Source organism: Electrophorus electricus, chromosome 6, assembly GCF_041902795.1.
Source record: "Electrophorus electricus isolate QZ-2024a chromosome 6, ASM4190279v1, whole genome shotgun sequence".
Classification (NCBI taxonomy): Eukaryota; Metazoa; Chordata; class Actinopteri; order Gymnotiformes; family Gymnotidae; genus Electrophorus; species Electrophorus electricus.
The window spans coordinates 36065361-36078581 of NC_137502.1; the positions used below are offsets into that span (position 1 = coordinate 36065361).

The following is a 13221-nucleotide window of genomic DNA, read 5'->3' on the forward strand; positions in this document are numbered from 1 at the left end:
TCAGTCATAGCATACTGAATCTTACTTCCTTTTACACATTATGAGGAATTATGAGTAATTGTGGATGCTTATTCTGCTCATGCTGACAAAGGACGCTGTTATTTGCTGCAAAATGCCGGACACGTCCTATACATCAGTCATTTTGCTGTAATAAATCACATAACTCCAGGTGCATGAGGAGGCAGGACTTAGTGACATGGTTAAATAGATGCAGATGCCAATGATTTTTCAGAATGAATGATTGAATGAGTTCATGCTCTGGCTCAGTGTGTGTCAGACCATCCTGTGTTCCCAGTGTATGTGAGACCATCCTCTGGCACAGTGTGTGTGACACAGTCCTCTGATGTCTGTGCCTATGAGACTGTCCTCTGGACCAGCGTGTGTGATTTAAAATATAACAATGAATGACCAAGGAATAAATACATCAGCCCTTATTGATTATTGAATATTGATTATTGGAGTGACTGAGTTATGGGTATGATTTCTGAATGTGTTTTAGGTGTTCTGGCAGCAGAGGGAGACACAGTCTGTATAAATCCAGGAGGATGTGATCAGGATACACATGTGGATTTATTTACAGTCCACTTCATGAAGTGAAAAACTCATAACACAAACACAACATACATATAAAAAGTAGAGTAAATAGTCAAACTAAAAAACATGGGAAAATAACTCACAGTTATTTAAATCTATTGCACGCTAAGTGTGTGTGTGTGTGTGTGTGTGTGTGTGTGTGTGTGTGTGTGTGTGTGTGTGTGTGTGTGTGTGCTTAGTTAGCCATGTAATTATACATAGATATGTACTCACATACCCCTTTGTTAAGATTTGTTTACTAGATACACCTAGTCACCTTCCAGTTCTTTAAAACGGTCAGTTTCTGATCACATCACAGAACAATTGTGGGCTGGATGATTTTAAGGAGTAGACCAATCACAGAACAACAGAGACTCTGACCAATCTCAGCAAAGCATTTATTTTTTGCACTGCGTGACTCCAATGCTTCACATGACACAAACAGTTGCTCAGCCTGCTTCCTGTAATGCGACTGGCCTTGTGGCCGTTTCTATCAGCATGCAGCTCTGACACTGCTTTCACGGGTCTGGGATTGAAGAGATTGGTGCTGCACAAAAAGGAATGCTGGGAAAGGTGAGAGACACTTTTTACCATATTTGTGTTTTATAAAAGTAACAGCAGTTTATGAAGGTTTTAAGATTTCTTTAAGTATCACACAGGAATCAGAGATACTTTAGTCAGATGAAGCAAATTCTGGTCTTAAATGATTCTGTCTCATCTTCAGCAAAATATCTTACAATATTGTGTCCAAAACAAACAAACTAATATCTATAAATTAGATTTGTGTAGTTTTATGTGGTAGTTCAGTGTGTACACATTTGTTTGTATTGTACTTAAATGTACTTTTGTTTTGTCTTTCATTGCATACTTTAAAAGTCACTGAATTTTACATGATGTGTTAAACTTTTTGGTGAGACAAAGCTGTTACTCAACCAGATTACCAGGATGAATTTGTCTCAGGAATGTGATGAATGTTTTTCCGCCTCCATGAAAGGTTTCTGGTAAGAATCTTACCAGGAAGGAAGAAAACAATACAATACAATACACACACACACACACACACACACACACACACACACACACACACACACACACACCACCACCACCAACACCCCATACATTATGCTATAGAAACCCTTCTTATAACCTTCTTATAAGGCAATGAGATAATGTCATGATGTTGCAACATATTTCCTTGTTATGAATAATTAACACTGGTGTAATATGGCTATTGTGTTACAGCATTATGAAAACATATTAGGTTTTGAAAGACTGCCATATTATTTCTATCATGTTAAAGCCCAGTTGAGCAGGAGGGATCAGACCCCCTGTTACCCCGCTGTGAAACCATGGTGAGTGAGCGATCTATGGAACATCCTGCAGAGTTCAAAGATGGAGGCCCCTCATCTGAACACAGGTAACACAGGTAACACAGCCAACACAGGCAACACAGGCAACACAGGCAACACAAGTAACAGTTGCCCACTAGAAGCCCATGAGCACCCAGCAGCTTTTACCAAGATACCAAAAAGTGAAGTGCCAAGAATTGAAACGCCATGTATAAATCAGTGGGTTGCTGTATATATGTTGTAGTCTGATCCAGAAAAAGAGATCAGAGTCACCTGTTTCCAGCAACGTGTCCATGAAGAGTGCATATGACTGCACCAATGATCAAAGATGGTCCAGGGATCTTCCATCACTAATCAGATTTGAATATCCCTCATCTGAAGACAGGTAATATCTTACAGCTAAACCATTACAGAGAAAAAGTAACAACATGCTTTTTAAACCGTGTCAACTGGCCATTACAGAGAGAAAGGCTGTAACTCAAGTACCAACTTCCCATATTTAACACACATTTTAAAAAGGACTTATGAGTGTAAAAGTTCATTTCTGTCCTCTGTAACAATTTGTGAAAAGTTTGTTATCACAGTTGGCCCCACCTTGTGTTTCTGTGGTTTCCCTGTCTCGTGTCTTTGTTTTGCTTTACATCCTTGTTGTAGTTCCATTCCTTAGTTTCATTTTCTCCAGCCCTCGTGAGTCACATGTGTGTCTAGTTAAGTCCTCAATACCATGTATAAGTAAACCCCTGTTATTTCTAGCCTCTGTATGTGAATCAAAGCCTGTTTGTAATTCATGCCTCTTTGTTCTCAGTAGTTGGATGCACTAAGTCTTCACTACCCATGTTTCTTAGCCTGTGTTCTTAATTGTAGTCTCTTTAGCTGACACTTTTATCCAAAGCAACTAACAATTATGACTGAGTACAATTTGAGGTTAAGGGCCTTGTTCAGAGGCCTAATAGTGGCAACTTGGCAGTGTTGGCGTTTGAACCAGCAACAGCCCAATTACAAGTCAAGTAACTACCACAGGTTCCTGCTTTCTGTTGGTTTTATCATTATATTTCCACGTCATATTTATCTGGCATCAAACCCAGCTAAAGAACATATTCATATGTACTCATGGAATATTTTTGCTGAAAGGGTTTGAATAAACTTTGTGTATTTTTCTATTACAGAATTTGCTTTTGTGCATGTTTTGAACCAAACATTTTCATTTATTGAACCTCCTAATATTTCCAAACAGGGTTAATCTATTTAAAAAATAACCTATTATGTATTATGTATTATGTATTTAATGGGAGTATTATGTAACCCATTAAATATGTAGACCAGAAATAAAATATATTTTCATATTTCTGTTTTGAAAAACTTTGTTTTCAGTGAAAAGAAACATTTTGAAAATCAAAATATTAATTTAGGATTATTGATAGACTCTAAAGAACACTGATTTTCTAGATGAAAACATTGCTAATAATGTATTTCTTTCTTCTCCATATCTCAGGCATAGCCTTGAACCGCCTGCCGATGAATTCAAGTATTTCAAATTAAACCTGATACGGAAATTCCAGTATTTTAATGAAATAATAACAAACCAGGGAAACCCAGAACATCTGAATGAGGTCTACACAGAGCTTTACATCACAGAGGGAAGAAGTGGAGAGATGAATAATGAACATGAGATGAGACAGACTGAAGCAACATCCAGGAGAGCACTAATTGAGGACTCACTAATAAAATGTAATAACATCTTTAAGCCCATATCTGAACAACACAAACCCATCAGAACTGTGCTGACAAAGGGAGTCGCTGGCATTGGGAAAAGTGTCTCTGTGCAGAAATTCATTCTGGACTGGGCTGAAGGGAAAGCCAATCAGAACATCCAGATCATATTTCCACTTCCTTTCAGAGAGCTGAATTTGTTGAAGGACCAAAACCTCAGTCTGATGGATCTCCTTCATTTTTGTGTCAATGAACCAAAAGAACTGGACCTCCTCACCTCACACAAAGTGCTCTTCATTTGTGATGGTTTGGATGAGTGCTATTTTCCTCTAGATTTTCAGAGCTGTGTGAGTTTGTGTGATGTCACTCAGTCATCTTCGGTGAATGTGCTCATGACAAACCTCATTAAGGGGAATTTGCTTCCAACTGCTCTCATCTGGATAACCTCCAGACCAGCAGCAGCTGATCAAATCCCCTCTGAGATTGTTGATCGGGTGACAGAGGTACGAGGCTTCAGTGACCCACAGAAGGAGGAGTACTTCAGAAAAAGAATCAGTGATCAGATCTTGGCCAATAGAATCATCACACACATGAAGTCATCAAGAAGCCTCTACATCATGTGCCACATTCCAGTCTTCTGTTGGATTGCAGCCATTGTTCTAGAGAGAATGTGGATGTGTGCAGACAGTGGCGAATTTCCAAAAACTCTGACACAAATGTACACACACTTTCTCATCATTCAGACAAACACTGCAAGAAAAAAGTACATAATGAACCAGAAGGAAGACAATGAAATGATTCTTAAACTGGGTCGACTGGCTTTTCAGCAGCTGATGAAGGGCAACCTGGTGTTCTATGAGGAGGACCTGAGAGAGTGTGACATTGATGTCACAGAAGCATTGGTGTACTCAGGAGTGTGTACACAGATCTTCAGAGAGGAGTTCAGGCTGCACCAGCGTAACATGTACTGCTTTGTTCATCTGAGCATACAGGAGCATCTTGCAGCTGTATATGTGCACCTGATGTTCATCAACAACAACACAAATGTTCTTAAACAGAGTTGGTTGCCTAAACGTTTAATGAAAAAAGAAAGTACAGTTACAGATTTGCACAAAAGTGCTGTGGATCATGCCATACGGAGCAAGAATGAACATCTGGATATTTTCCTTCGCTTTCTTCTGGGTCTCTCACTGGACTCTAATCAGACTCTTTTACAAGGCCTCATAACACAGACAGGAAGCAGTTCCTTTAGCAAAAAGGAAACAATTCAGTACATCAAAAAGAAGATCAGGGACAATCTGTCTCCTGAGAAATCCATCAGTCTGTTCCACTCTCTTAATGAACTGGAAGACCATTCTCTAGTGGAGGAAATCCAACATTACTTGCAATGTGACAATCTAAACCAAAGAAAACTTTCCTCATCGCAGTGGTCTGCTGTGGTGTTTGTGTTACTAACATCAGAGCAGAGTCTTGATGTATTCGACCTACAGAAATACAGGAGATCAGATGAGGTTCTTCTGAAGTTGAAGCCTGTGGTTGCAGCATCCAGATCAGCTCAGTAAGTGATGCAGAACATAACCAAAACACTGACACAACATTAGCAACAGGAAGATGATTGGAGTAAAATACTGCTTTGGCAAAGAGATTTTCAGATTTCAACTTTTAATTCATTCAACTATGACAAACATAAACAGGCAAATTTTAGCTGATGATCAGCTGGTATTAAAGCTACATTAAAGCTACACAATATATTAATAACAACTGATATAAACTTACATACACATTTTTAAATGTTGGGCAGCATGGTGGCTAGCAGGTTAGCACTTTTGCCTCTCAGCACTAGGGCCTCGGTTGTTTTGTGTGTGTGTGTGTGTGTGTGTGTGTGTGAGTGTGTGTGTGTGTGTGTGTGTGCGCGCACGACCAGTGGAAGAGAGTGCTCTGTCCTGGGTGTTGTCCTCTCTCCCTGCACCTGGTTAAATCCCCCAGGGGGCTGTGGTTTCTGGTTGGGAGTATGCTGTGTGGGAGTATGCAATTGCCTGCTGCTTCTCACTGATTTGTGCTTGGATATAAAAGCCATGTGTGTTAATTGTAAAGCAATCTTGGGTTCCTTGAAAGGCACTATATAAATATAACTTTCATTCATTCACATTATGTCAAGTTGAAGTAATAGTTGTCTCATGACGTAGTCTTTTTATTAACATAAGGTGTCATAATCTGTCATATACTATAATGCATACTGCTCTTAATGAGAGTATTAATGATGTAAATATGCTAAATCAAGCTGTCTGTCAAGACAATGATATTTTGTACTATTTCTTCATTTTGGTTTGCACTTGAATGCTAAAACAACTTTAATCTGTGGTGGGATGGCATATTAGTTAATGTTATAATAGTTTTCTTTAGGCTTTAGTGTTAAAATAGGAGCACATATTTGTTTGGTTAACCTTCAAATGTATTTTTCAGGCTTGCAAGCTGTCACCTGACAAAGAAAAGCTGTGCAGGTCTGTCTTTAGTTCTTGGCTCAGAGTCCTCCTGTCTGAGAGAGCTGGATCTGAGTGGGAATAAACTGGGAGACTCAGGAGTAAAGCTGCTCTCTGCTGGACTGGAGAATCCTCAGTGTAAACTGAAGACACTCTGGTAAGATGATCTCTTCCTACATGCTGTGGTCTCCAGGAGGCCATATACTTTACTAATGAGATTAAGTAATTTGGTACTCCCCTGCGGATGATGATCATTTAATTCCACTTGCTCTTTGGTGATTCTTCAGAGGATGTTGTCTTAAAATGCTAATTATAGTTGTGTTGATTTATACGGGAAAGCATTTGTGCTTCTCAATAATCAACTGATCAAGTAAACTGACAGTTTAAGAAATGCACATAGAATGCACAAATCAATGGCTGAATAAAACAATAGATCAATTTCAAAATTAAATACATTACAGTAAAAAAAGAACATCTATATTTAGAATGTGATTAAGTAATTGATCATGTTATACTTTTCTATCAGATGTTTAACATTTCTTTGTTTTTTATTTTATATTTTATTTACTTGTTTTCTACTGCACGTTGTATTATCAATATATGCACTGTGCTAAGTGATAGTACCTGAATTGCTGCTGCTTCTTTAACTAAAAGTAAAAAAAAAAAAAAAAAAAACTGTCATTGTGCGCTGAACTGAGAGAGTGAAGAGTGTGTCATTGTTCTCTGCAGGTTGAAGTATTGTGATGTCACAGATGAAGGCTGTGCTACTCTGGCTTCAGCTCTGACATCAAACCCCTCCCACTTGATAAAGTTGGATCTGTCTGGGAATAAACTAAGAAATTCGGGAGTGTTGAAGCTCTTTGCTGGACTGGAGAAATCGCAGTGTACACTAGAGATACTGAGGTAAGTCATCTTTTGTCACTACACTCTGATCATTTTTCAGTAACTTTGTTTTATCAAACATCTTGTATATTTAACATATTTAACATCTCTGAGTTAGTCATCTTTGAATAGAAACTGAAGACTGTATTCAACTTTTGACATAAATATAAAACAAATCAGTAACTTATATGTTCTGGAAAATTATGTACAGAAAAAATATATTGTCATACAAAAATAAATTAATAATTGCTCTATTGGAATACTGAATGTTAACTATTATAACAACTGTAGTTGAAGTTCATTCTAAACTGAGCTGTGTCCTGACCTGAGAGAGCGAAGAGTGTGTCATTGTTCTCTGCAGGTTGTGTGATTGTGATGTCACAGATAAAGGCTGTGCTGCACTGACTTCAGCTCTGACATCAAATTCCTCACACCTGAGGGAGCTGAATCTGATGGGGAATAATCTGGGAGACTCGGGAGTGAAGTGGCTCTCTGCTGGACTTCAAAAACCTCACTGTAAACTGGAGACACTGTGGTAAGATCATCTTCAAGAATCACATGACCTGGTCCTCAGCAAGACATTTTCTCAAACAATGAGAGTAATGTAGTGGATTTTGGTTTAGTATTAGTTTAAGGTTGAAAAGATTCAAATGGAAAGGCACATGTGAGAGAGAATAACTAAATAAGTAAATAAAAACAAGAGCACTGTACACCAAGAAATTACAGCTCAATATACTCCATACAACACACTAACTAGAATTACAAACTAAAAAGGTACTATTCCCATATAGTATTTTCTCTAATAGTGAGTCTTTAGGTTCCACATCAGTACACAGAGGAAGATGATTTGTAGATTTCATTACATATTCATATTGATGATTATTGCCGCTTGTTTCCTATCTGTATTCAGACATTTTAAAGCTCTTTTTTTTGTTTGTTTAGGACAGGAGACCTGCCATCTGTCCTTTCAGTGTTTTGCATATCATTTACACATATACACACACTGTATTAAAGTCAAATTGATTATTTTTGTAGCATATTTGTAGTTTTATATTTATATTTATTTATATATTTATTTAGTAGTTTTAGTCATTTATGATTGTAGTGACAATCTGATAAGGAAGTTCACACTCAAGAGATATGTGTGCTGAACTGAACTGTTTGTCTTGAACACAGCTGTGTGTCCTAAACTGTGTGCTGAATTGTGTGTCCTGAACTGAGTTGTGTGTCCTGAATTTAGACTGAAGTGTGTGTCATTGTTCTGTCTCTAGGTTGAAGCATTGTGATGTCACACATGAAGGCTGTGCTGCTCTAGCTTCAGCTTTGAAATTAAACCCCTCCCATCTGAGAAAACTGAATCTGACTGAGAATCTTGTAGGAGACTCAGGAATAAAACAACTTTCTCTTGGACTGGAGAATCCTCATTGTAAACTGGAGTCACTGTGGTAATATCATTGGTCTGAGAGTTACACATGACCTAGTTTTCAATAAGGCATATCAGTGGTCCAGAATATTTGCTATATATAATAATATGACTTCATCACCCAGAACTGAGGTTATGTAAACCCAGTAAGGTGACACAGTGTCACTCTCCCTGCTGACCTCGCCTCTCCACATCACATGACTCCTGAGCTCAGGACAAGCAGGAAACATATCAAGATAAATTAGGTCCTGTTAAATTGAGCTGTGTACACTGTACTGAGAGAGTGGAATGTGTCATTGTTCTCTATACAGGTTGAAGCATTGTGATATCACAGATAAAGGCTGTGCTGCTCTGGTGTCAGCTCTAGGATTAAACCTCTCCCACCTAAGAATGTTGGATCTGTCTAGAAATAAACTAGGAGACTCAGGAGTAAAGCTGCTGTCTGATATGTTGAAGGATACTCGTTGTAAAATAAAGTCACTGGGGTAAGATCATCACACACACACACACATAGACACACACACACACACACACACACACACACACACACACACACACACACACACACACACTTTACTACAAACACTATTACCTTTATTATAATTACAATAATACATTCAATATTAAATTAATATTTTGGGCCATTTACTCACTTGCAAAACATTGAAATCAAAACACATCAATTATATTAAAAATACAATGAATAATAATGCCCTCCCTAAAAAATAATGAGAAAGAATGTATGTTTGTTTATGCAATGTGATATTACATCATAGGCTGCCCTACTGGTCATGGTTTAAGCCTAGTCTTGGTTTAAGCCTAGTCTTTTTAATCTAGGTGTAGGACTAATCATGACTGAAGGTAGTAAGTACTGTATTGTAGTGGTTAAATGTTGATGGATTGTTAATGGAGAAGTTCCTGACCTGAGAGAGTGAAGAGTGTGTTGTTGTTCTCTGCAGGTTGTGTGATTGCGATGTCACAGATGAAGGCTGTGCTGCTCTAGCTTCAGCTCTGACATCAAACCCCTCACACCTGAGGGAGCTGAATTTCTATTGGAATAAATTAGGAGACTCAGGAAAGAAGCAGCTACATGCTCTTAAGGATGATCCGCTTTGCATGCTACAGGTACTCAGGTAAGAAATGACCATTTCAAATAAATGTAATTAATTAAATAAATGTGTATATTTCATTTAGTATTTTTATTTGTTTATTTATAACTGTTTTTGTTGTACCACTTTACATCAAACTAGTATTACAAAGCTACTAGATTGATTAGATTTTAAATCCTGATGTTTGGGTTTTAAATGTTGATGCAGAACAGAATGCTGTGGACAGGTGCAGGTTAACTTGAATTAAAAATTAAGATAAATTAAGATAAAATCTTTGATACATTTTAAAATATTGTAGACACAAAACACAGTGCCATCTCTGAGAAGTTAATATGATAGATGATATAGTTTGTATCATCTTGATATCAAAAGAGTATCCATTTTAATCAAGAGTCTAAAGGCAGTTGATTTTTCAATTGTTTTACTCATTTTCAGGATCTAATGAATTTCTGGTGAAGACTCCAGTGATGAGAGATATTAAATAGCCTTGATATCCAGGTGGTGAGATTATCTGGACTCCCCTGCAGCTCTGAGATGGAATCCACCCTCCTGTTTTGGGGAACATAGAACATGTGTTATGGATCAGTGGAGATTTATCATAGCCACACTGAAGTGCAGAACTCATGACACTGAGACTCAAGTCAAAGGACTCTGTTTTTCTGGTCATAGCATGAATTCATTAATTATTAGAGTTTGGATAATATTCTGGATCACAAGATAATGTCTTCTATGTTAATTAATGAACATTAACTTAATTAACCACTAGAGGGCAACAAAGCGCAACATCTAACCTCACATGAGAAACAACAAAAAGGCCAAACAAACCCTCCAACCCAAATCAAGCACAACTCAGTCTTGAAACTCTCTCATGCTTCTTACTGTTTTAGTTATTGATGGGATTTTTTATGACCATATTAAACCAATCCAGTGTAGTGCATACATTCTTCAGAAAGGAACGTTAGATTTGATTTTGATAATTTTGTATGTAATTATTTTCTGCATGTATGCCTTCATGCTTTCTACAGTTCTCCATACAGGTGTACCTTTGTAAGTTGCTCTGCATAAGAGCGTCTGCTAAATGCCGTATATGTAAATGTAAATGTATTCTGTTGATTATTTCACCACCTTTTACTTTTGAGCAAGAGGACATTTTAGCTGTAGCCAGCCAATCACATTCGGCAGGTATTGATTTGAGTTACCTTCTAACCAGCACTGTATCTTATGTATATACAATTATACAATTATATATATGATCATAACGTTTTGTAATTTGTTAATGTATTTTGACATGCAAAGAAATTTGTCACATTGATATTGAGACTGTGATGCATAACTATATGTTACACTGACATCAGTGCAACATGTGTAATATATTAAAATAAATGAGTGATTATACATTTCTAAAATGTATTGAAATTATCAGTAGTTCAAATGACTTAGACAGTAATTTGAGAGAGACATACAGTGATGACAGAATGGAAACTGTTGAACCGGTTTATGCAGGAAAAAAAACTAAAACCCTTCACTCCAGGATAGTTTGTGGTATCAGAAGGGCAATTTTAATAATTTAAAACTACTTTTAAATTCTTCTAATTTGTAGAAGACATCTTTATTATTTGTTTATTTGAGAGTTTTGGCCAGGAAACAAATTTCTATAGTGAGCTGCTTTCAAAACCAACATAACTTCAGAACAAAGCTACTTTGTTTTTTCTTTTTATATTTGTTTTGTTTTGGCATACAATATTGGTGTATTTGCAAAAGTACTTGCAAAAGGACAACGTTCAAACATTCAAATACATTTTACTATCATTTGCCTTCCTCCTATACCAGTATCATTTGCCATCCACTAACACACAGTGGTCTGATTTGTTGTTGTGGTTTGTGTTTTGTGTTAAAGCATTTAGGAACATTTGGGTGTCGGAGTTGTATTGTTGCAGAGAGTTGTTTCACTGTGTGATAGGTGTTGCCAAACCAGATTAGCAGGATGGATCTCTCTGAAGAGCGTGTTAGAGGCAATGCCACCAACATTAAGCATGACTGGTAAGAGTCAGGGAAACATGTCAGTTTACAACATAATACAGCTGTATCATTGTTAATAATGGAATTATATTTGACCACTTTGAATACATATTAAGATCTGAAGGACTGATGTAATATTCCTGTGACATTAAAGTTGAGTATATTAGGTCAGGTGAGACTCCATTCCCCACCTGGGTTCATGAAAAGGGACCAGCCAACAGCTGGGGATGTAATTTGTAAATGTAATTGTTTCATCTGAACAGAGGAAACATCTCATACTTAAATCTTACCATTACCTGCAGTGATTATATTAAAAAAAAATCCCCATTCACCCCAACTGGGGCATCTCTTTTTCCTTCAAGCTCAGGTCCTCTCTACCAGAGACCTGGGAGCTTGAGGGTCCTGCATAGGATCTTAACTGTCACAGGACTGTACTCTTCTGGATATAGATCTTGGATGTTGTTCCTAGGATCTGCTGGAGCCACGCTACCATTTTGGGGGTCACAGCCTCTCATGCTTCCATTACACGGGTATCCACAGTTGTCTTCACCTTCCACATCTTTTCCAACTCTTGTTTCAGCCCTTGGCATTTTTGAAGCTTTTTCAGGTTCCTGATGTTTTAATCACTTGGGATTGCTACATCTATCGCTACAGCCTTATCTGTTCTTTGTTCCTCACTACTATGTCCAGTCGGTTAGCCATTACCATCTTGTCAGTGTCACGGGAGGCTCCTCCTCCCACGACTCACGTGGTACGGCCCGCGGCGTGCAGTGGGACTCACTTGTATTATTGGTAACCACGCCCCCCTGGGATAGCACATACCTGCACGGGGTTTAGTGTTAAGTGTTTGTCTGTATTTAAAGCCCTGTCAGTGTGTGTTGCCTTGTTGGTCATTGTCGCTGTGTGTGTGTTAATTCCGAGCTCTGTAGCCGTAATGTTAGTTTGTGTAGTCACATGTTAACGTGTATGTGTTCATCATTTAATGTTAAGTGTAGAGTCATATTTACTGTAAGTGTTATGTGTGAGTGTCACCTGTGTCGTATATGTTTAATGTTAAGAATTATCTTGCACCATCGAGGAAGTCTGTGCATCCTACCCCACGCCCTGCAGCACTCGGGTCACTCGGGTCAGTCTGAATCTGCACCACTTTCAGGGGTGTATCCCATTTAGACCTTGGAACTTCCAGCCCATACTTGGCTCAGATATTTCTGTATACTACGCCATTCCATATATGGCATTCCATATATGCTCTACCATCAAGCATCTAGCATCCTGCTGTTATTTGCTAGATTCCATCAGGGTAGAGCCCAGCCTCTATTGATCTTGTTTTCAGAGCTTGTTCCTGTGCCGCCATGATTAATGCCTCCATGCTGTCTTTCAATCCAGCCTTTTCCAGCTATTAGTAGGATTTCTCCATATTAGCTTGCACTAGTCGCATGGAGTTTATCCTCCTATGATGGTTCCTGCTCCTCCTCGTTCCCATCTTCCTCGGGTTTCTACTGTGAGGTACTCACTAAGCACTTCATCACTTGATGGTCTCTGTGACGTGGATCAGAGTAGCTATGGCTCTTGTGAGAGACTGCCATATAGAAAACCTTTCAAATCACTGAGAGCCCTGGTTTGTGTTGGCCACCGCTGAGCCTCTGGACCTACTGCCACTAAATGCCACAGCCTTG

The 13221-nt window shown here is 38.2% G+C and overlaps 1 protein-coding gene across 9 annotated transcripts; it reads left to right on the plus strand.

The window, feature by feature from the left end:
* The first annotated feature begins 1010 nt into the window (after positions 1-1010).
* Positions 1011-10921, plus strand: LOC113589464 (NACHT, LRR and PYD domains-containing protein 12-like). Of its 9 annotated transcripts, none has more exons than XM_081716721.1 (12): positions 1011-1146; positions 1450-1574; positions 1874-1990; positions 2167-2307; positions 3415-5190; positions 6096-6269; positions 6842-7015; positions 7356-7529; positions 8266-8439; positions 8729-8902; positions 9377-9550; positions 9962-10921. In XM_081716721.1, the coding sequence occupies exons 2-12, from the start codon at positions 1519-1521 to the stop codon at positions 9966-9968; spliced, it is 3141 nt and encodes a 1046-aa protein (XP_081572847.1). In that variant the 5' UTR covers positions 1011-1146; positions 1450-1518; the 3' UTR covers positions 9969-10921. The 9 variants fall into 9 exon arrangements, with proteins under 9 accessions (XP_081572847.1, XP_035381156.1, XP_081572850.1 ...); XM_035525263.2 differs by having other exon boundaries at positions 1017-1146; positions 1510-1574; XM_081716722.1 differs by having other exon boundaries at positions 1030-1145; positions 1483-1574.
* The last annotated feature ends 2300 nt before the right edge of the window (positions 10922-13221 follow it).